Source organism: Pocillopora verrucosa, chromosome 2 (assembly GCF_036669915.1).
Source record: "Pocillopora verrucosa isolate sample1 chromosome 2, ASM3666991v2, whole genome shotgun sequence".
NCBI classification, from domain to species: Eukaryota; Metazoa; Cnidaria; class Anthozoa; order Scleractinia; family Pocilloporidae; genus Pocillopora; species Pocillopora verrucosa.
The window spans coordinates 10,319,687-10,342,428 of NC_089313.1; the positions used below are offsets into that span (position 1 = coordinate 10,319,687).

The 22,742-nt window shown below is 35.5% G+C and overlaps 2 protein-coding genes across 3 annotated transcripts; one reads left to right on the plus strand and one right to left on the minus strand.

Moving 5' to 3' along the window:
- Positions 1–606: 606 nt before the first annotated feature.
- LOC131771273 (ankyrin repeat domain-containing protein 13D-like) lies at positions 607–14,258 on the plus strand. The gene is made up of 16 exons (XM_059087046.2): positions 607–761; positions 864–999; positions 1,938–2,062; positions 2,674–2,719; positions 3,570–3,623; positions 4,583–4,672; positions 5,213–5,282; positions 5,715–5,828; positions 7,074–7,219; positions 8,186–8,265; positions 8,721–8,820; positions 9,916–10,034; positions 10,617–10,695; positions 10,920–11,165; positions 12,463–12,604; positions 12,958–14,258. Exons 1-16 carry the CDS (start codon positions 621–623, stop codon positions 13,178–13,180), a joined length of 1,911 nt encoding a protein of 636 aa, XP_058943029.2. The 5' UTR covers positions 607–620; the 3' UTR covers positions 13,181–14,258.
- Positions 14,259–16,006: 1,748 nt separating this feature from the next.
- Positions 16,007–21,851, minus strand: LOC131771247 (uncharacterized). Of its 2 annotated transcripts, XM_059087022.2 has the most exons (5): positions 21,696–21,851; positions 19,761–19,865; positions 17,679–18,032; positions 16,991–17,137; positions 16,007–16,625 (listed from the first exon to the last, which is right to left on the minus strand). In XM_059087022.2, the coding sequence occupies exons 2-5, from the start codon at positions 19,849–19,851 to the stop codon at positions 16,603–16,605; spliced, it is 615 nt and encodes a 204-aa protein (XP_058943005.2). In that variant the 5' UTR covers positions 19,852–19,865; positions 21,696–21,851; the 3' UTR covers positions 16,007–16,602. The 2 variants fall into 2 exon arrangements, with proteins under 2 accessions (XP_058943005.2, XP_066018206.1); XM_066162109.1 differs by lacking the exon at positions 21,696–21,851 and having other exon boundaries at positions 19,761–19,938.
- Positions 21,852–22,742: the final 891 nt, after the last annotated feature.

Below are 22,742 nucleotides of genomic sequence, written 5' to 3' on the forward strand. Positions count from 1 at the left end.
TATAGAAAGAATATTTGCGTAATATTGGTAGGAATGTACTCTAACAGTGCTATCACTGAACTAGAATAGGGGCGTTTACCAGAATGAGGGTGCTTAGGTAATAGGGGCGCTAATTGACAAAAACAAACTCGAGAGGGGGTGCTTTTTGAGACGAGGGTGCTAAAACGAATCATTACGGTATCTTGCTATTATCTAAAGGTGGATGTTTTCCCCGTTTAATCTCGCAAAATGTAAGAGGTACAGGAAGGAGGTTTGAGGGCAATGTAACCTGAACTTCAAGGCCCAGCTGTATAAAGGGCGGATAACGCCATTCAGGAAGCGGGGGAGAATTAATTTTTCGCTTTATTTCAACTCGCCAAACTTGAGTTTGAAATGGTCGATACCTGCAACTTATATGATTTATTTGGTCATAGCCCTAAGTTGTATGAAATATTGGATCCTAACCAGACTAAAGAACTGGCGGAACAACAACAAAAGGTACACGATGTGTGTTAAGGCTTGATGAAAAGAGGCTGGGGAGGGGTGTGTCATTCGATGGTCATGGGCTGGAAACAGATGTACACGAGATCTTTGATCAGCGGCTTCACACGCAAATGACAACAGCTTGAAAATGGTATAAGATGGCGGCTAGTGGGAAGGACATTTTGACCGCATATCCCCCCAAAATTTCACGTGATTCAATACTCTCAGTCTATCCATTGCACTGGCACGTCTGGCATAAAGATGCCTCGTCACTCGAAGAAGAACTTGCTTTGAACAAGGTAGGTGCTTCACATGGAACGGGTTTTAACCACGAGACAAGTGAACATTTGTTCGCACGGCAAAACCAGCGGATTTACCAACCATTTGTGGTTTTCATGTAGCACAATAAAGAGTTACTGGACCCTCGAGGACGGACTCCACTTCATCTTGCGGTTAGTCTGGGTTATGTGGATTGTGTAAAGTGTCTTCTTCGCGGAGGCTGCGATGCAAACGCTATTAATCAGGATGGGTGGAATGGTATGTAGTAAAAATATTGCTAGTTTTTATGTAAGAGATGTGTTTTCCCCATCTTCAAAGATTTAATCCACTTAGATAAGTAAAGCGAGATCTAAAAGATAATGTGAATATTGTATGTGGCAAATTTGATGCTGAATTGCAAGTACAGTAAATATTAATTCTGGCATGGGCTGTGATTTGAAATATTTATGTCCTCCTGTCCTAAGCCGTTATCTGCAGTTTACACCTTCCACAATACATTGTATGTGTCCCTTCCTATGTTATCTGGCTATCTGTCACTACACAGGCCATGTTAAAAGGCTGCTATGAAGCAGTAGGTTAGCAAGCAATGGTTAGGTTTAGCAATAAAATAGAAATAAAAAAGAGGAAAACTATTTTTGTAAGGAGGTTTTTCATGACAATGCAAAGTATGTATCATTTTGCATAGCCACTTGTTTGTCTGTTTTACAAAGTCTTCATAGTATCCTCAAGCTGATTGCTAATGTCAAAAATATTTTGAGGAACTTATTTGAGACAGTAAGTAGATATATGGGGATGCAGTCATGCCTCCATGCTGAAAATTGAGCCACAAACGTTCAGAATTGCAGGTGCATTTTTATAAGTAGAATGTGAAAAATGCTGGTTGTCAGCTTATTTTGACAACCCTTTGTGGGAAAAAAGCTTTGTTTAATGTGTAATTTTTCCTCTTCTTATACTTCAAACATGTTAAAACAAGAACTTTATCTTTGGTACTGTGGAAATTTCTTATTTCTTACTTAGTTTGAAGGAGTTGCATTTACACCTCAATGAAAATGAAATTTCTCATTTTTCAGGAGCTAAAACGCGAAGAAAAACAAATAACAATGAACTCTGTCATATACACTTGGTTGAACATTCTAAACCATTAGACAAGTATTGTTTTAAATGGATTTGACTGGGCATGATTTGATATTTTTTAGTGTCACATGAAGCGATTAGCACTGGAAACCCTGAAATTTTATCACTTGTACTTCAACACCGAGATTTTCAAAGAGGAAGTCAAAGGCTCGCTGGAATTCCTGAACTATTGGAAGAACTCAATTCTGTAAGTCAGGTTCTTTTCTTCAAATATTTTAACCTTATCATAAATTTGGTAAAAATGCTATTGCTGTGTTAGTCCCAGACCTTTCCATGGAGAGGTCTTTGATCTAGTTGTATTTACATGTAGTGTATTTGCCAATGCATGTTCATTGTGTGATACATGATTATGCTCTCAGGAATATCAATTACTTTAGTGATAGATGCCTTGGATGAAAGATTTTCTGGAAATGTCACCTTTTGGGTCAATTACATAGCCTTCACAGCTTCAGTTGGGGTCAAAAGGTCTAGATTTAAGAGCTAACAGGGTTGTTGTTTTGTATTATTTGGCAAGACACTTAACTCTAAGTTTAACTCAACTTTCACAGTGTCTCTCTCCACACAGGAATATACTTGGGTACCAGTGAACTGTCAGGGAAGTGTGATGAAATGGATGGGGGGGGGGAGGGAGGGAAGAGGCTGCAGGATAGGCTCCTGCTCAATGGGCCACATTACTTGAAAACAGACCTTGATAACAGAGGAAGAATATGCAAGCAGTGTCTAATTGTAGACTTATGAATTGAGGTTTGTAGTACACAGTATTGACTAGGATCTATTTTTCTCTCCTGGACATTACAGACTCCAGATTTTTATGTGGAAATGAAATGGGAGTTCACCAGCTGGGGTAAAAACTTCTTCATTGCTGTTTTTTCATGCACAGTTACAAAAAGCTATTTTGATTTAGAATGCTTATCAGTCAAAAAGCTGTGTTCTGCAGCAAAATTGCACTATACCAATACATGTAAATGCAGTGTGATTTTTAATAATTATCTGGCTGAGATACAGATTCTGTTGAGTTGCTCTGAGAGAACTAAGTTGCTTCTCAAGCAATGATTTAGTTGATAGAAGATAAGAAATAGATGCCATAGCTTCAACCTTGATATTACTTGTCATTTAATGAACCGTTTTGCAGAAATTTTTAGTTGATGGGATGAAAGTGACCCTTCTTCATTCTAGCAGTACTTTAATTGAGATACTAAGCTCCAGGAAGATATTTGGCTTGAGGACATAACCTATGCACAAAGTGCAGCAAGGCCTGTGTGTCCTGAATGAGAGCCAGATATTTTTCTGTCCAGCCTGCTCAAATGCAGTCAATAAGCATTTTATTATATGACCACTAAGTGTTGAAAATAGCAAAATTTTATTTCAACCAAAAGAAGACACAAGAAAACTCCAAAAATTCAATGAAAAAGATTTTTTTACATCAACACTTTTCCTTTGTTTTTTTTTTTTGGATATCAGAACAAGAGACTCACAATTCATTGAAAAACGCATCTTGTTTTTCTTTTTTTTTTCATGTTCTTTTTCCTTTAAGTTTTTGCCCTGTAAGTGTAGGGCCAGATAGTGTTTTCCGGACAGGCCCACTTCAACCCATCGGGGGTTTCACAGATCAACTTTCTCATTCACGTGGTATATTATGATGACAATTGTTCACTTAATTTGTATACTAAATTTGAACATTCTGTTTTTGACAGTACCGTTTATGTCCAGAATGTGTCCCAGTGATACATATAAAATATACAAATGTGGTGAGTAAAGCTTTTGGTTTAACTATGTGCAGTGTGCTGTTGATACTGAGCATTTTGATTCAAATGTGAAACTTCATATTTACTGTGTGTTGGGTAAATTAGTACAACTATGCACCATATCTCAGTGGATAGTGTTGAAGGTGCACTTGAATTGACAACTCAGTGTCTGTATCCTTTTCTATTCACCCCAAGCAACTCATGTGGGATTTGCACCCAAAAATATGGTAATTGTAGCAGGAATAGATGAGTTAAAATCAGCTTTTTGTGCTTCATTATCTCACTGTTTTATTATACATGTGTACCTATACAGCTATTCATTGGAGTGTTGGTGGCTAGCAGTGGATATTTACCTTGCAGTTTCACACTTAGTAAATATCCACTACCAACCGCCTCCACTTTGGGGAACAGTTTTTGATTATTTGTTTTTTATTTTTTTACCTCAGTCAGTAACATTCAATATCTGATTTGTTATTCCCCTATCTTTTTTGCAATTTCCTTTCTTGTTAACTAGTTGGGAGAATTTGCAGTTACAGTACATTTATGTCAAGAATCACCTCTTGTCTCAGATGATACTCTCTTTCTTTAGCTGTTGGCTTTATTGATATTTTAAGAAAACCTTAAAAACATAGAGACAGGGGCTGTCTAGAAAACCAGTTGACCAAACATAAAAAGAAAGGTGGTGAATTTGAACTTGGCTACCAACTATAGAAAGTTGTTTTAATTTGTTTTTTTCCTTCACATTGGACTAAGAAACAATTTGAGTCCCTACAAGAAATCAAACCTCCAACCTTGTCTAATGCTCCACTGTTGACCGACACACAACTTGGTGGGGAGCTAGATTGACTACTTGGTTCATACATTTATATGACCTGCATTGTTTTGGGTCGTGGACACACCTAATAACGCAATACACATTTACCTATCAGCGTGGTCAATTTTTTGTTTGATTGTGGTTGTAGGAGCAAATGTTCGAGCTGACACCACGTTAATTGGCTTTGACCAGAATGACTGGCAGAGGGGTAATAGGAGTTATGTTTTTAAGGGTGGAGGTAAATGATGTGATCATTTATGATAACTGATTTATGGAATGCTTTATGAATGTATATTGGGTCAGTAAATGAGTTTAGAAACCACTGTTTTTTTATAAGTCTGTCTCAACATGTTGGTTATTAGATAGAAAATTTCTCTTTGGGCATTGTCTTTGATGTATAAGATGCAGTTTTTCATTAGTTAATATGTGTTGTCCTGTGGATGTCAGTCACTCTTCCTCATGCCCTTGGATACAAAGGCTCACATACACTTACTACAAATAAATCTATTAACAAGGTCTTAAAGGGTAGTGTGGATACATTTTGCAAATATTTTAATTTAAAAGGGAGTCATTCTAATCAGTGAAAAAAAGTCTGTATATTTTGGAAGTATCATTAGGCAAAACTGATTTGTGATGACTAGATATCCTGGTAGATTTTGACTGGTTAGACTAGATCTTATATTATTCACTAATTAAACTTAATTTTTTACATGTGATATACACATTTCATGTCATGTGGGGCAACTGATGATATTGTGATTCATTAATACATTTTTAGCGGAAGGAGGAGAATTTTTAGAGATTGATCATGAAAAAAAGAGATACTTCAAAGAAACTTTGCATATTAGGTATGTTGGGTCATCTAAACATAACTCATGATAGTATTGAAGTTTATAAGTGAAGTCTTCTAATGCGAGGTAGCATTTTATATCTTGCAATCATTCTTCTAAGAATCTTGGACTAATAGTCTCCAATTACAAGCCAGATTCATTTACTGCAAGCTAATATTCTACACACTGTAACTGCCAGTGAAGCTTAAAATTGATGACTCACTTTTTGAGACTAATTAGTCCAATACGTCTCAACTACACTGTGTATCCTTTATATTATTTTGTTAAATTTAGAGTACCATAGTTTGTTTTGCCCATGGAAAGCTATTGCTAGTCTGAGCAGGCCAGTCATGTTCAATTAAAAGAAAATTATACATCAACTGTACATGCATCTATAGTCAGGATTATTTTGAAAACTATGGTCGTCATTGTCCTTCTTTCTTTTTGTAGGGAAGATTTTCGTGACCTGGAGGGGCTTAAACCTTCAGAAGATGTTATCAACGCGAGATTAACAACACCAGCTGTTGCTACCATGCTTAACACAGATAATATTGCATTTACAAGGTAATGTTAAATTAGAACACTTTCTTGATGGTGGGCTATGATGCAATTATTGGTTATTCCTTTATCAGTTATACATTTAAATATTAGTTTTCTTAGCCCTGCAGTTTGAATACAAGACAAGTTGTGGAATTTTCTCTTAAAAGCTGAAGGGAGAAAGCTTCTTTCCAAGCTTATAAATTAAAGAAAAATTAAAGTGACACTATGATGACTTTGTGAATATACTGGGCAGAATATAACTTTTTATTCTGTTGGTCAAGTCTAAGGTTGCAAAGTAAACTTGACAGTTATTAAACCCTACCCTCCCAATAAAAGGAATAAGTTCTTGAGACAGAATTGTTGGCCGCTTAAATTCTTATTAATGGTATATTCCACAGTGCATATCCCATGCAAAATTATCCTCACAAAGATCCTCCCTAATTGATCTGCCCTATTGAGGAATCTGTCTGCTCTCATGCTCTCCCACGACTCCTTTAAGACTGTGTTAACACCACAAAATTTTTGCATAGAACCCCTGCTGTACTCGTTCCACCAGGAAAAATCACAGTTGCCATTTGTTTGCAAAAGTGTTCTTGCATGAGACAGCCTGTATTAAACTCCCCCTTAACCAATTAACTGGTAGTATTTGGTTTTAGGGTCATCTGTTACCCATTTTTAACAAGTAACTTTTACATTTCTGCAGGATTTAGTTCACTTCAAAGTTAATTACTTTTAATAAGTTAACTAGAAGGAATTAGCTGAATCGACAGTTTGATAAAAGAGTCGTAATAAATGTGATATTTCATGTGTTTTCTCTCTTCCTTTTTTTCTTGTGATGCAGATTTGGTGTCAGAATAAGTCACCCACAATATCATTACATTGATAGTGACTGCTTAGGGCCCCAACCTCTGACCTTTCAAAGTTGCCATTTGATGCCGAATAAGTCACCCACAACACAATCGTACTGAATTGCAGAATATCATTTCATTGACAATGATTGCGTTGGGTTTGAACCTCTGACCTTTCAAAGTTGCCAATGAGTTACCTTAAATCATAACCTTAAGATGGTTGCCAGAAACAGAATTTAATAACTATGTTAGTAAAAGTGGAAAAGAAAGTAGTTAATTGTTTTTTACAAATGCTTATCACACTTCAAATAACTTCGGACTGTAAATATTGTCACCTATGAAAAATCACTCTTTCATAGTGATTAAAAGAAAATCATAATCTTTGTTCATATAAAATTAACTTCTCTTTAAAATTCACAAGGCACAAGACCATGTGGGGGTGGGGTGGAGACAAGACAGAGGTAGTGAATGGATATGAGTGCAAAGTGTATACAGCAAGTGGGGTGGAGGTTCTCACTAAAACACGAGTGGAGCACTTGAATGCCGAGGATAAACAGATGGCTCAAAGTGAGTTCATCTTTGAGTTCTTTTAGTTTAAATAAATTTAATTTCAATGGGTGATCCTTAATCATATTCATATGTTACACTATTTTCCAATACATTTGGCCTATCAATATTCTAAGATTGACCTATTTTTAACACTTGATGTTCTAATTCAGATGGCTCAAATTGGTTCAGCCATTTTTAAGCTACAAATTCTTTGAAAGATAGCTATAATTATAACTGCAACTTTTCATTCGTGTCTTTAAAGATAACTTCAAAAAGCTGCCTTAATTTTAGCATAATATACCCTTGGCTCAAATGTGAATTTGAACCCCAAATTTCACAGTCATTTACAATCAGCTAATGTAGTTTCATCTTTGCATTAAATTTCAAAAATATATGTGATGTGGGTTCAAGGCAACCTATAGTAAATGTGGATATCAATTAAGGCGGCTCTGAACCTACTTTGTAGATTGTGTAACTTTCAGAAAGATGAAAAATAGATTAATTTATAGTTTGCATTTCAACAAATGAAAGTGGGGGTCACTGAATTAGTTTTGATTCAGGGGCACATAAAGCTGTGATCAAGAATGTTTCAAGAAGATGTAGCTTATAGCAATCAAAACTTTTTGATTCAGGAAAGAGACCAATGGTTAGATTATATGGAACCATTGATTGAAGCAATGAAGATATCAAATGTGGTTGTACAAACAGATCAAATAGCATATTCTTAAAAGAGGCAATTGCTTGAGTCTCCTTAAATATTTATTATACAAGAGGAAGATAAATTGCAGGCAAACTTGATTTAAATTCAAATCAATACTTATAATAACTCTTTTAGTCCAAATCATTTCATCTGACATTTACATCTCTGAATTTGCTAAGTGAAAGCATTTTCTTATAGAAATAGGCTACTTAAGACCTAAGTATTGCTTTTTTGAAAAGACACAAATTTGAATCATACTATCCCTTTTTTTGTCTTTTTAACAGATACAAATGATACATTTGCTGCAAATGGTCTACAAACTCTCCTTGGTATTGAAGAAGAGAATGTATCAAATAATGTGGAGGTAAAAGATTTCTTGAGTACACTTTTATACTAATTTAAATACAAATTTGGCCTGTGTTGTGGGTCAGAAAAATAATTAAGACTGTTGTATTCTGCAAATTAGACCCATCTAACTTGTATCCCTTTACACACTTTCTAAAGTTCAAGAGAGAACATGTTTCAATGACAAATGATTATCAACTATGTCACAGAATGTTTCTGGAATCTGGGAGATAGAATGGTAAGGCCACTGCCAAGCCAATATTATTGAGTAGGAACACTATTATACACAAGTTTACCAGGTGTTAGGATCACACTTGACAAGGACTTGTATGTGTAAATTCCCCTAAATCCCTCTTAGATATTATGATTCCTCCAAAACTAGACTCCTCCAGCCAGTATTGTCCAAGCTTAATTATGGGAAAGTTGCATTTTGACATATTTCATTCTGCTGCATACTTGTTTATTTCCCAACAGGATGACCAAGTTGGTTCAGACTTAGATCGTACTTCTTCTAACCCTTACAAAATGAGGTTAGAGGAGTACTTTAATCCTAATCCAGAATCAAATACAAGGGGTAAGACTTTAAATAATTTTAAAACATGTGTACTGATCAGTGTTTGTGAGCAGATCAATCATCACGACCCTAGATCAGAATATGATGATATTGCTTTAGTGCAGGCAGACTTTCTCAGGACCTCCTAGGAGTTATTTTTTCTGCCACATTGATTTAATTTATCGACAGAAAAAGATAATGAATTTTTTGCCTCTATGTTTTGGAGGCCAATTGCCCCCCATCTCAGAAACTCTTATGGAACAAGCTACCTTGAAGTTCTGATAAAAAAGGTCAACTAAAAATTGGAATTATTACCATTTAGTTTTCTTTTGGGAGTCATCTGTTGAGCAGTGTTGTTAGAGTAAACTTCTCTGGATAGTTGTAACATTCTTAACCCTTAGGTTTAACTGTTACACCACCATTTAACCTAGCCCTGTGTCAACTGTAATTGCCTTCTAGATTACTAACTGCAACCATACACAAATAGGAGAAGGTAAGGAATCCGATCCTACCAATGCATCAACCAACATTGGTGGTGTGTCGTCCAATGTGTTGGTAGTCTGTTGGTGATTTGTCGGTAGTGTGTTGGCTGACGTGTTGGCTGACACATTGATGGGATTGGATTCTTTACCTTTACCCACAAATAGCTTTTTTCTTCCTAGCCAACATTTCAATTATATGGTCCATGATTCAATTTGTTACCTGGGGGCACCAACCCTTTTGAATGTACCTTCAAATGCTTGCTAAGTTTAACCAAAATTGGTTGCTGTTCTCCAGTCTTCACTGCAATAGTCCATTTAGTGTGCTTGGTTGCCAAGCCTTGGAACAGAAGTGACACTAAGGGTGACCTTGTTATGATATATACATTGCTGGTTTTCCAATGTAAATTTCTCTGTTATTGTGCTAACTAGATACTGGTCTCTGTCACAACAAGGTCACCTTTAAACTCAATCTAAATTAAAGGCTTGGCAGCTAAGTACACCACTTTAAAATGGCCTATTTCATTATTAGTATCTGGAACCTCACTAAATTCCAACAAATTTCTTCTACCCAATGAGGTGCAAAAAGTCTGCATTTCTTTGTGTAGACTTAATATGTATCTTTTTACATCACCAGATATTGGAAAATTGAAAGAAATGACAGTGAAGAAGCAGAAATTTAAAGCTACAATTTCAATGTGTGACAAGCATCCGTTGTCTCTTCGTGAACAAGTGCTTCCAATTGTCAAATTACTGGTGAGTACATGGACCCCCTCCTTGATGTATCAGTATATATAAAAAAAGAGTGACCTCTAAACTTTAAAGCTGCCCAGTCCTGAAATCTCTTTATTAACTTAAAGTTTTATATTACTGTAATTTTACAACATACAATGTTTTGCAAACTTAGTTTGGTGTACAACATCCCTCTCCCTAAGAGTAGGTTTGAATAGTAAAAGAAACAAATAATGGAGATACAATATTATGAAAACAGAAATTCAGACCCTAACGTACATCTACAAACCTTATTGGTGATATTTTGTGGTGTAAAAAAGTGAGGAAATGATATGGCTTGAACTTGTACTTGAAATTAATAAATTAACTGGTTAGATGTGCAAGGTACAAAATGTGCTTAATGAAACTCATTAAAGTTATACACGTAGGAGTCTGACAAGTGAACAAATTATATGGGAAGGAAATTTGGGGAATTAAACCATTTGATAAATGGTTATTACTGTAAAACCTGTAGCCAATACTTTCCCCGTATGATCCTTATACTTGGTCGATGAGGTAAATTTATTGCTTACTATGATTATTGTGGACTAATACATCTTGATGCAGGCTATCAGCAACACTCATTTTGCTAAGCTTAGGGACTTCATTGCACTTCATCTACCAGCAGGATTCCCAGTAAAAATAGGTAATGTCTGCTTTGCTACATACATTTTTAACTTATGAGTAGCTGGAATTTTACTCCTGGTAAATGAAAGCCTCCATGTGGTAAGACTTTGAGATGGTGCTGGTTTTTAATTTTCCTTTTTTAACAATCAGTAATTACAACAATCAGTAATTGTCAACCACCAAGAGTTGGGAGTCAATCAATTGATGTTACTGACAGAGACAGTAAAGTTTTGGTTCTTTCAGAAATTCCTTTGTTCCATGTCCTAAATGCCAAAATAACTTTTGGTAATATTGGGGGAGGAGAATGTTCAGTGGAAGGAGTGCATGCAATCAGAGCTGATATACAGGAAACTGGAGAGGATAGTCACACCTCTACTGAGGGGGAGGAACAGCCCCTTGTAGATGGGCTGGCTGCAAGGTGTGTCATAGAATCAACTTGTTTTGATGCTCCAGCAGACTACCGAGAGGTTAATCTGGATCAACCAGTTGGTGAGTAACCTCTTTGCTGGAAGAATGTAAAACATGCATTTTGCAGGTCTTAAAACTGAAAGCTGGTCAATGGATATATAATGTCAGGGAAAAAATTCAGTTGATATGCATGCTTTCATACATCTGTACAGAGGAGGAACCAAATTAACTGTCATAATATTTCGACAGCTGTGAATACATGAAAGTCATATGTTTGAATTGCAGATAAAGAAGTATGAAAGTGATCTTCACAGTTATGAACACTACTCAAGCATTAGTGAAAAGAAGGCCTGGGAAAAAAAAAATTCAGGCCTGTACGGGATTTGAACCCATGACCTTTGTGATACCTGTGCAGTGCTTTACCAACTGAGCAAACAAGCCAACAACTGATTGCTCTTCTTACTTAAACTTCTTCAAGGTCCATGGCTAGGAACCATTAGCTGGCCTCTAGCCATTAATGGAATATATCTTAACTTTGACTTTTCAGAAGACCTAATCCACTTAAAATTTTGTTTGGCCATTTAAACATGACCACTAACATTCAGTTTATTCCATAGCTTCCTTTTGTCTCCTTTGTGTAATCATGTAGCTATTTATACATTGCTTTGGCCCACTTACTCTTAAGCTTTCACAAACACATCAACCAAGAGCTACATTTCTTTTTGCAAACATCAAGGATCTATTCCATTGGTATCTGGTCAAAACCAGGTGTTCTTCACATCAACTGAGTTGATAATGTAAATTGGCCACTGTAAAGAGTCTCAAAGCTAACATTTCAAGTGTTAGGCATTCATCAGAGTGAATGACAAAGGGCTAACACTCAAAATGTCAGCTTTAAAACTCTACAGTGGCTAATTTATGTTATCAACTTAGTTGATAATACTAAATTACCTAGGTATACTCTCTCACTGATGCAGCACCACTGTTATTCTTTAGAAACTCGCACCCTTTTTTCTTCACATCAGATTGGCAACCATAATGCCAAGAACAATGTAGCTCTAGAAATTAGTTTTTCAACTTCATTTTACCCATGCAGACAGCTTAAATCCACAAATTATGACACTGGAGAAAAGAAGGAAGGATCACAAGTCCCTGGCTAACCTTCCCGCAACAATTGTCATGACATAATGAAATTTAAATTAAAGTGTTTAAAAGGGCCTGACAAAAGAGTCATCTTCCATAATAAAGTTAAAATCTAATCTTCCTCAAAAATGGGAATTGAAAATAAAATGTTTAAGAACACTGGAAGCTTGAGCATGTATTGTTTTATAATGACTCAAAAACTGACAAAACTGTTTCTCTCTCTATGATCTATTAGCTCCTCTTAGAGATGAAGAAGACGAGATGCTACAACTAGTAATACAACAGAGCTTACTTGAATATCAACAAGATCCTGCACAGATTGTGACTCTTCAGACTTTACAAGGCAGCCAGCAACAAGAAGATGATGACTTGCAACGGTATTAAATGCATCTTACACTGTCTAAAAAAATTCTTGTTCACTATTCCACAAAACCTATTAGTAAAGCCTCTCATCTTCCTCTGGGTTCTGTTGTATTGAGTACATTTATATTCTTGAGGTGCCTGGAAGATACAGTAATTTACTTACCTAGAATGATAATTTAAACATTAGCAATTATTGTGTGGACTTTTTTGTTCTATCCTTGAGAATGATGGTATTAATACTCAGATACTAAGTCTTCCTGATGCAGGTATTAGTAACACCTTGGAACCCTCAGTTAATTTTCCTCCTAAGCTTGTGAATGCATAGTGTGATTTATAATTTGGATATTAAGCAATATTTTTCAAACAGTGCAATAAGAGAAAGTATGAGAGAAAGTGGTGTTGAAGAGGGAGAAACCCCACAAGTTCTTCCTGTTCAAAGACAAGAAGGAGATGGAGTCATTGCCTATGATGAAGACTTGCAGCTGGCTATGGCACTTTCTGAACAGCAGCTGGAGGAAGATGAACGACTTCGAAAACAGGAAGAAGAAGAGCTGGCTCAAGTCATTCAGCTATCTCTTGCAGAAAATTAACTTGTATAGCTTTCAGATCAGGCTATAAAAACTGTAAAACTGTATTTTCATTTAATTCTTCAAACTAAAGTGAAGTAGTCGGTATATTTAGTAACTTCTTAAAGTGAAGTTGAAGCTCTTAGATTTTTTGGGAAGTTATTGACTATTTATTGTTTATTTTTGAAATGGATTACAACAGCAAAAAAGAAAGAAGGCATTGAAAATGAGTTATAAAATTAGGAAACTACAAAAATTATGAGTATCATTAGGTAGTTCTCTTGGCATTTTACATTTTTTTTTTTTTTGATAGCAAGATCGTGCCACGTGTGACTTAACAGTCTTGTGAACAGTGACTTCGTGTATGAAAAATGGTATTATTTTCAATCTGCTGCATTCATTTTATGTGAAATAACTAATTACTTTGTGTCAAATGACACTTCTTATTCTGTTAGAATCCACACTGTCTGTATGCTTTTAGAGTTGGAGACTAACTTAAGTTGTATTGACAAGTGCTAGTGTCACCTTAAGGGTCAAACACTGTTTGGTGTCTGCAGTAATATTACTCAAGAGGCTTCCTATAAGAAGAACATTATCATTAAAAAGAACTTTTCAAATTTTCATTTTTTTTCAAATTTGTTTTGGTTAAGTCAACATAAGTTGGAGAACATTTCCTTTTTTGGATTGAATTCATAGTTACTTATACCTAGTATTCTCTACGTAAATTATTCCCCCTAACTATTAATTGTATTTAGTTCTCTTGGAGACTGTACAAATTTAGAGTGAAACAAGAGGAAACATTTATATTAATATCAATAACATTTTATTTATCAGACCAGAAGATATTAACATTTTTGTTTTATCATTGTGTCTGTGCTTCAAAAGTCACCAAAGAGGTGCAGTCATGTTTCTAGTCATGTTGTCCTTTTATGTAGGACTGTTTTTAGGTTTGTTGTTTCAATGTCACATTGGATGGTTGGATAATTCCACTTTTTGTTACCAGTCAATTATGCAATAATTCATTTTTTAACCATGAAAGTAAATGGAAAGTTTTATTAGGTGGTCTGGTGCTAAATAAATAACATTCTTAACCCATGAACAAGTTGTTTCTTTTGTCATAACTATGATTGATGACAGGACCTTTTTCAAAAAATTGCTAAGTTAAAGTGCAAACACATGAAATATTAGTTTTTAAGATTGGATACAAAAAGGGATGTATTTCCTTCAACTTTAACTTTATGAAAATAGTTATATTCCAATGAACCTTGTTAAATTGTCTTTACTTATGACTGTAAACTGCATTTGTGTACTATATTTCATGATTTGAGGATACACATTTGTGTGTTTAGTTTGGTGTGTGTTTAAATGAGGTGAGAATTGAATGAGGTGACATCCTGTGGAGCCTTTTTCATCTGAAAACATGTTCAACACATCAAGTCAATAACATTTTATTTCCTGGGATGCCTGTGGCGGATCATGTTGAAAACTCACTTGAGTGACATTGTTGTCAGATATATTAGCCACGTACTTGTGCTTCTCACTGAGCTTAAGCTCTGTTTGGTGGGGTTGCTACCTGGATGAGTGACTGCACATAATATCCTGTGTTGTTGACTTTCTTTTGTTTCAGTTCCTTTTTTCAATTTCATTCCTCTACTTTGAAGAGTCAGTAGATAATGACTAATGTATTCCATGTTAACACCTCAAGTTGCCATGTTGAAAAGTTGTGGCACATTTGTCTCAAGAATCTTCCATGCAATCTTCCAGTTAAGTGAACACCTTAAAATTGTTGCTTGTTATTTGAAGTGCTGGGATAGTTGTTAAGAAATGAATATGTCAAATAAGTGATTAACTCACACTTTATTTTACAAGTTAAGTACAATGTAATATTAATATAATTAAGGAATTGAAACCCGTTATCAAGCACAGCAGAGAACCCGAAAGGAAAAAAAAAATCCATATTTAGAAATAAAAAAATTGCAAATTTATATATTCTAACATTTCTAGACTTCAAAATGTAATGGTTTCTTTTCTTCAATTAATCTCAAATGAACATGATATACAACTGTGAACACTTACTGAACAGTACTTTCACAGTTGTGCAAATTGTGTTATTTCCTGACCTTACAGCTAACTTTTTTCCTTTTCCTGGTAAGTGTTCTAATTCTTAATTAATGCCTACAAATATCACTATACAATAAATGCTACTTGATGTAACAAACTATTTCTCAATTTTAAAATGTTCTTTTGAACAACCTTAAATCCATTAAGGATATTTTAAATATTGATTGACTTTGCATCATCGATGTTTGGTACAGTGAACCATAGGCCCTTTGATGTTCCTCTGTTGGAGGAGACATCTCTACAGCAAGAAAAACAAATATTGTTTAACATGTATTTAAGTACTACAGACACTGCACCTGGAGATATGGACTTTTCTTGAGGGTTCCCGGAGATATGGACTTCTCTTAAGGGTTCCCTATACCCCTTTGTGAAACTTAGTCCAGGGAAATATTTGGCCTTTTCAAGCATTGTGCACAACATCCAAAACTTTTTCACATGGACGCAAAATTTGAAACAATCAGGTTTCACATAAAATAAAACACAAACTTACAACTTAAAATTTTCTCATTTTAAACCCAGTTTATGATGATAACTTATTCTATTTACACAAGACCCATTAATGGTCTGTGTTATGACTTTCTTGATCTGTATGAAGTCCACGTTTTGTCATTACTTAACCAGAGCTATTGGAGAACAATGCGAATGTTTTCTAAAAACAATGTTTGCGAAATAAATTTATTTCAGCCCTTCATTTACAGGACTCTTAAAAAAAAATTACCCATGAGGACATGAAAAGATCTTATCATCTTTAATCACAATTATCCCCCAAAAAATTGAAATCATGTTTCACGAGAAAAGAAATTGCCAATCACACTTTGCTTAAAAAGTATAGGGATCCTCTTTTTCTGTATTATATCGTGCAACTTCAAGAAAACACTTCTCCCAAATGTCTCAATTGAAGCAGTTAGAACTCTTATTTACTGCTAGACACAAAAAATTGGTTGTTGGAGGAAATCAAAGTTTTCATTTTTCATACCTCAAACTTGTGGTATGGTGTCAGACTTGCCAGTTTCAATCAATTAGGTGTACCTCAAAGAGTTCTAGAAGTATTCAATCTCAAGTATATGTTAAGTTAACTATTTACAAAGTGTAAAAACATGACTCTCTTCATTCACTGACCTATTCAGCCTTAGGCTGTAAACAAAATCATATATAAACCTAGTATGTACATAAACTAACCAATTATGTCTACTCGTAATCATGGGTGTTAAACCTTTACAGATACTTAAATATCCCTAAAATTGTTTGTCATGACCATCGCCAGTAATCATAGGATAAGCCCTCTAATGCTGTACACCATGCATTATATTTTATCCAGATCTGATTTAATCTTCTCCAGCTTCTCCTCCTGTGTAAAAGAAATTAACTCAAATCATTACGGAGTTGTTACTGGAAAGTCAAATGGAAAGAACCAAATTCATGTGACTGTCTAAGGGAATATTCAACAACAGAGATTTATCTTAATTTCCTCCCTTACTAATAATTTTGCACTTGATATACATGTTCTGTATCAAAAACTTGAAACAAATGATGAAACTGCTCATGAACCTAAATACTATTCATAAAGCAGTACTAGAGCTACAAATGTTTGACACTGATCGAGACACCTATTGATATTCTTCATAACTATGATAGAAAATTGTGTTTCTATTGTGTATATTTTGTGACCTAAATACATGTTGTTGTTTAATGTTTGTTAAATAGACTACGAACCTTCATGTCCCTTCCCCTTGCAGCAAGTTTGCTTAACCTTCTTCAGGATATTTTTTCTCATAGCATACATGATCATTCCAAAAACCAAAGCAAAAGATGCCACACCAATCATCACATAAAATCCAATCTTGTACGGCAGAATATCCTCTATTGAAAACAAAGTTAAAATAATTATTAAACCAACTGTACCTGGGTTTTTGTCAGCAGAGGTTCACAAGTTAATAATGGTCATAGGACTTTGTGTTCCAATTCAATTGGTAATCATACAAGTTATTAACAAAATTGGACAACTGCAAAGCGGGAGTCTGATTTGTTAATCACAAGTATGATTACAGACAGAATTGGACGACACAAAGTCCATTACCAATAAATCAAAACTATGGCAAATTTTGAGAAAGAAACTAGACATCAGTTTTTCGTTTTTTTCATAAACAAACAACAGTTAACTCAGCAAAATGTGAGTCAACAGTGCACACATGATGCATTCTGTCAACTTACACAGGCATGATGTGTTAACTGTCCTTTAACTGTCCTATTACACTGTCCAATAACAAGCATGATGTGTACACTGCCTGTAAGTGCTCGGGCTTGTGTTAGCCAATCATGTTCAAGAATTTTGTTATCATCTTGATTGAGGGAAAAACTTCATTTATTCCTACTTTCATTATCTTATAGAGTCATTACCTACCTGTATCAGGTTTCCTCCCAGATGGCAACGGTACAGATTTGCAGATACATTGATCTCCATCTGGAACCTGGCCATTATCCAAATCACAGTCAAGGTTGCATTCACAACCACAACTTGTGTGATTTAGAACCTTAATGATCTTATCTTTTCCATTTAAGGGATCATGTACTTTAACGTCAATTAATTCTGTGGTTGATGGTATGCAGGGTTTGCGTTCTGGGTTGATGTCATCGCAAGTTCCTGAGCAGCGGTGCAGTAACACGTGGTATGGTTTGAAACCTCTAGTCTGGTCACCCACCACTACTGGTCTTGGTTTACATAATTGCTCTTGGAGTTGTATTGCAGAGGCCTGAACTAAAGTGATTGAATTAAAATATTATAATTAACAATTAGTATATTAACTCTTAAACATGGCCAATATATATATTTGAGAATGATACTCAAGGAAAGAAGAGTGTATGAACAAATGTAAACAAGAGAATAACATAAATAAAGGGTGCTAGTAATAAGAATATTTTAATTCAAACAATAGTACAGGATGGTCTATTCAAAAATTGCGATAGAGTCCAGGCATCATAAAAATTAATTATCTCAAAGCTACTATCTAGAGTTGTTTGTTTGTTTGTCATGACTGGTGATATTTTTTTAATTTTAGTGCCCTTTAAAATTAATATCACAAAGAATTTTGGTAACCTAACTTAGGTTGGGCAAGCGCACTCAGGTTAGTATGCTCTACAACAGCAGCATGATGGGAATTAGAGGAAGAAATCACCACAATATTTAACAAGTACATACATTGCAAAGAAAGAAACTATTTTGGGAGTAACACCTCATTTACATGTGTCGTGAGGCTAACACAATAGACGCTATGCTCATTCAATGACATGTAAATGAGTGGCAGGGTATTCTGCAATTTAACCATATTTGGGAGTAACTGTGCCTTGAGGAGTCGAGGACTTTGATGAACTTTTAACATATAAAAAGTTACTACTGAACGGAAGAGGGCACGCCAGCCGTATGTAAATTAACTTTGGTGGTTGCAAGGGAGGAACAAATATTACTTGCTACAAAAATTAATTTCGAAGCGGTGGCCAACATGATTGTTTACATAGTGAAGCCGATCTGACTTAAAGAGTACTCTTAGATCTTTCGAGAGTAGAAAATTTGATACCTTTTGGTCTTGATATGTAAGGAGGATGCAATGCCCAAAGCATTTGTTTGAAACGGCTGGGATATCTTTCAATGAAGGTGTTTTAAGAACCACAAAACAAACGCCAGAGCAACTGTTTTGAACATAAATAAATTTCAACTAAAGGTGGCAAATTCCGCGCATTTTGCGACTTGCATTGTTAGTGTAAATCAAAAGTGATTTCGTAAGCACAATCTCTCAGTTTGTGGAAATTAGTGCGAGTCGGCCCACGTTATCGCTACAATTTCGTTGCCACATTTAAGATCACGAAACACTGTAATAAATCTCAGTGATCGCGTTTACATCGCACATTTTCGCGGTATTTCCTACACTCCTTCAAAAATGATCAAGGCCGGCCGCAGGAAACTTGGCCTGCTCTACTCAGAGGCGCAAGGAAGAGACAAATAATTATTCCCTGTGAAAGATCTATCTACAAAATAATACAACTAAAAGTTCTTCAGAAATGCTATTGATTTCGATCAATCAATCAATCTCAAACACTTTCAAGCGCAATGTTAGATGTTACAAGCTTCTCAAAACACGAAAGGTTTCCTCCGGAGAGAATCGTACGATCGAGAAACAAAAATTCCTGAGTGGAATAGCTTTCACTTGCACTTTCACTAAGAGAAACCCTTGTCAATTTCACGATACAATTTATCGGACGGAAACAGGCTTGACTGAATAGCCAACCAAACTCGAGAAAATTGCAACAGCTCTTGTTGTCAAAGAAGTATCAACTTAACAGATGTTTTAAAACCAATATATTTTGTTGAAAGTTTTGTTAGATTTCTATACGAAATTTGAAGAAATCGTTACTCCACCGAGAACAGTTCGTCGCTACACGTGGAAGTTGTAGTAATTTCCGTAGTAAATTTTTAAACGTGTTTACTCACCTGATGTTAAGGTTAGCTTGGCTACTACGAAGACATACAACCAAGATTTTTGGGACAACGTTAGACAATTATTGCACATGGATGAATCCATTATATTTCTTGCCTCTGTGTAATAAACAAATGACGTTAATAAATTATTTGGTAGAGCAACCGCTAAAGAAGGTAAGCAATGAATGAAATCAAAATCGTATCACAGGAACTAATATCTTGACTGAATGCCCAACCTACGCTGTCGCCGAGGACCAATCAGTGGACTTGTCATGAAGTGCACAGGAAATGAAGATAACATCTCATGCTGATCAGTTGAAATACGGCTGGCAATTTCATTTTCACCAGGTTGACTGTTATACTCATTTCATAACTAGAGAAATTCAGTGGTCATTTTTCGCCAAATTTTCGTTGAAAAGAGGTTGTAAATATTCAGGTTTCCCACGTTCCTCCACAGATTCAATAACCTGATTCTCAGAAATTCATCTGTGACCTTTCTGCGCTAATGCAATCTAAACAATATGTTAATGTACGTGAAAAACCCAACCCAGATTCCTTTCATCTTCCTGTTTACCTTTTCCGATTTAAACACATACCTCAAGAACCCCGGGTGTAAAGAAATATCTGTTATCGTAGGGAGACTTTTAATTTACTCCAGCTAATAATGCCTTTTTTGTCAAAGTCATCACTTCCATGTTTACCAAGCAGAATTGAACGAAGACATGTGGCATTCTCTACCCTTCATCTGCAAGACTTACGCGATGATGCACCTAGCAAATATCACTAAAATGTAACACGCGGGGTTAAAAAAAAAATGAGTTGCGCTTGAAGGCTGATTTTGTAAGAGCTCTGAAATAGCCTGACTGAGAAGCCAGCTGAAAGCTGAAGCTGAAAGCCACAGGAAAGAATTTTTCACTTTTAGGAATAAACGAAGTAAAAAAAGCTCTAACATAAAGAGTAAGTCGTGAGGGAACTTGACTTCCTGTAGTTCACTTTGTTCTTAGAATTCAATCTTCCGTTAGCATGCTATGTGCTTTTTTACCTCCACGTTTCCGGTTGCTTCTGTTTCAGTTGCATCTCGAAATATTACCACTACCGAGATCTGTATCATTTTAGGCGAAGGCCCGTTTCATCGCATTTGAACTTGTTGAGTTACTGGATGGTATCTCATATAATTTCACTTGACTGAAAATTCCTTAATTGGTCATTTTATTTCGCGGTTTAAGGGTTTTTAATTAATAACCACCGAACAGTGCCTGTTGCGACATGACGTCACGTTAGTGATGTAAATGAGAACGATTATGCAAAAGTACTACGGATGTTTTCTGGTAAAAATACAACCACAATATCATATCTTCAAGAGCATAAGTACATCATAACTTCAAGTACAAAAGTTATTGAGTTTTTTATTAGCCTTAGTATTGATCTATGATCGCGCAAGAATGACTAAGCCAGTTTTAAAATCGTTGCGTGGCTGGTTTTAGATTAATGAGAATGGCGTAGTCATTCTCTTCCGATCGTCTTATCAATTCTTGCATGATATCGATAATATACTTATGCATGCATCTGATGAACTCGCTTGATTCCGTAATCTCATTGATGATTAGTATCAAGATGTCACTTAATAAAGCGTCGTCGGAGGGACAGCAAAATTTCACAACTGAGCACGTGTGAACTGGGTCGGTGATATAATGGAAAATGGAATTGCGTAGTCCTTCAGATATCCGCATACAAAGTATTTCCAGCTATTGGAGTTATCAATTTTTTTTTCGAAAAGTCACCTCTAAAGCGTTATCGAGGACGAGGTTATACAACTTGCTAACAAGGCTGATAATCATTAAAGGTTTGACTTGGAATGCGACACAATTAACGCTAAAATTATCGCTTAGCAAGTGTTACCTAATTTACATGTTCAATTTCTGACCTCAATAAAAATAATGTTCTTACCTTAGCTAACTTGAAAGATATTTTATAGGTTTTTTCTTTTTGGTCAAATTCTGATTTGTTGTGAAGCCTTGCCTGGGAGATTTCCTTGCTAGTTTAGTGTTTTTGGTTCTTGTATACGAGTTTAAAATCGGTGTCGGTTTGATCGTTTATGTAACAACCATATTTCGCGGATCGTTAACTTATATCAATCAATTTACAGAGACGGAATTTCATGAATATCCGTTTTCTCGTTACGCCTTCATATTTGTCATAAATTTGGAAAAAATGTTGACAAGGAGTGGCATTATGCAAAACCCTAATAACTAACAGTGGCTTATCAAGGCGGCATTCAGTGGATGAAATACAAAACTCCGTGACGAAATATGTGAACGAAATGGGAAGCTTGCGAGGTTCTAAGGCATTACAGGATCAGTCTTAAGTTTGTATTTGATTTACTGAAGTTTCAGGTTCTGTTTCGCCTTCTTATTTATTCTGTTCGGGAGGAATCAATTTTTCTTTTCGCTTGTTTATTCTCTTTTTCTTTTTGTTCTCTTTCATTGTTCTAGATCATTGTCGGGCGGCCGGAAAAAAACACGCGAGTCCCTAAAACAGAACCCCCGCATGGTTTTCACGCTTAGGTTTATTTTCCTGTTTTCAATTAGCTTATAATAGGCTTCTTGTGTTAAGCTGTTATCGCTAATTTATTTTTGACTTCCTTGTTGACAGGATTCCCTTGAAATACGGCCGCCCTACAAAACATTCACGAGGAAAGATTTCTTGAAATTTCAAAAGCAGTTGGACGTGTGTGTAGCCCGTGTAGCCTTTTTAAATGTGAAATTCCTGATTTTTCACGAAGGGAAAGTCTCTCTCTAAAAAAAAAAAAGAAAAGAGAATTGTTCCATCACCTGAAATTTATTTTTAGATTTAAGAAAAGCAAAGGAGATAATCCTTTAATATATACTAGCAAATACGTGTGTGATCATTTTAATCTTTCGTGATCCCTCTTATCGACATGTTTTGGTTGTTTCCGGTTTCTAACCACTGATCACAAGGTCATATCGATCCGCC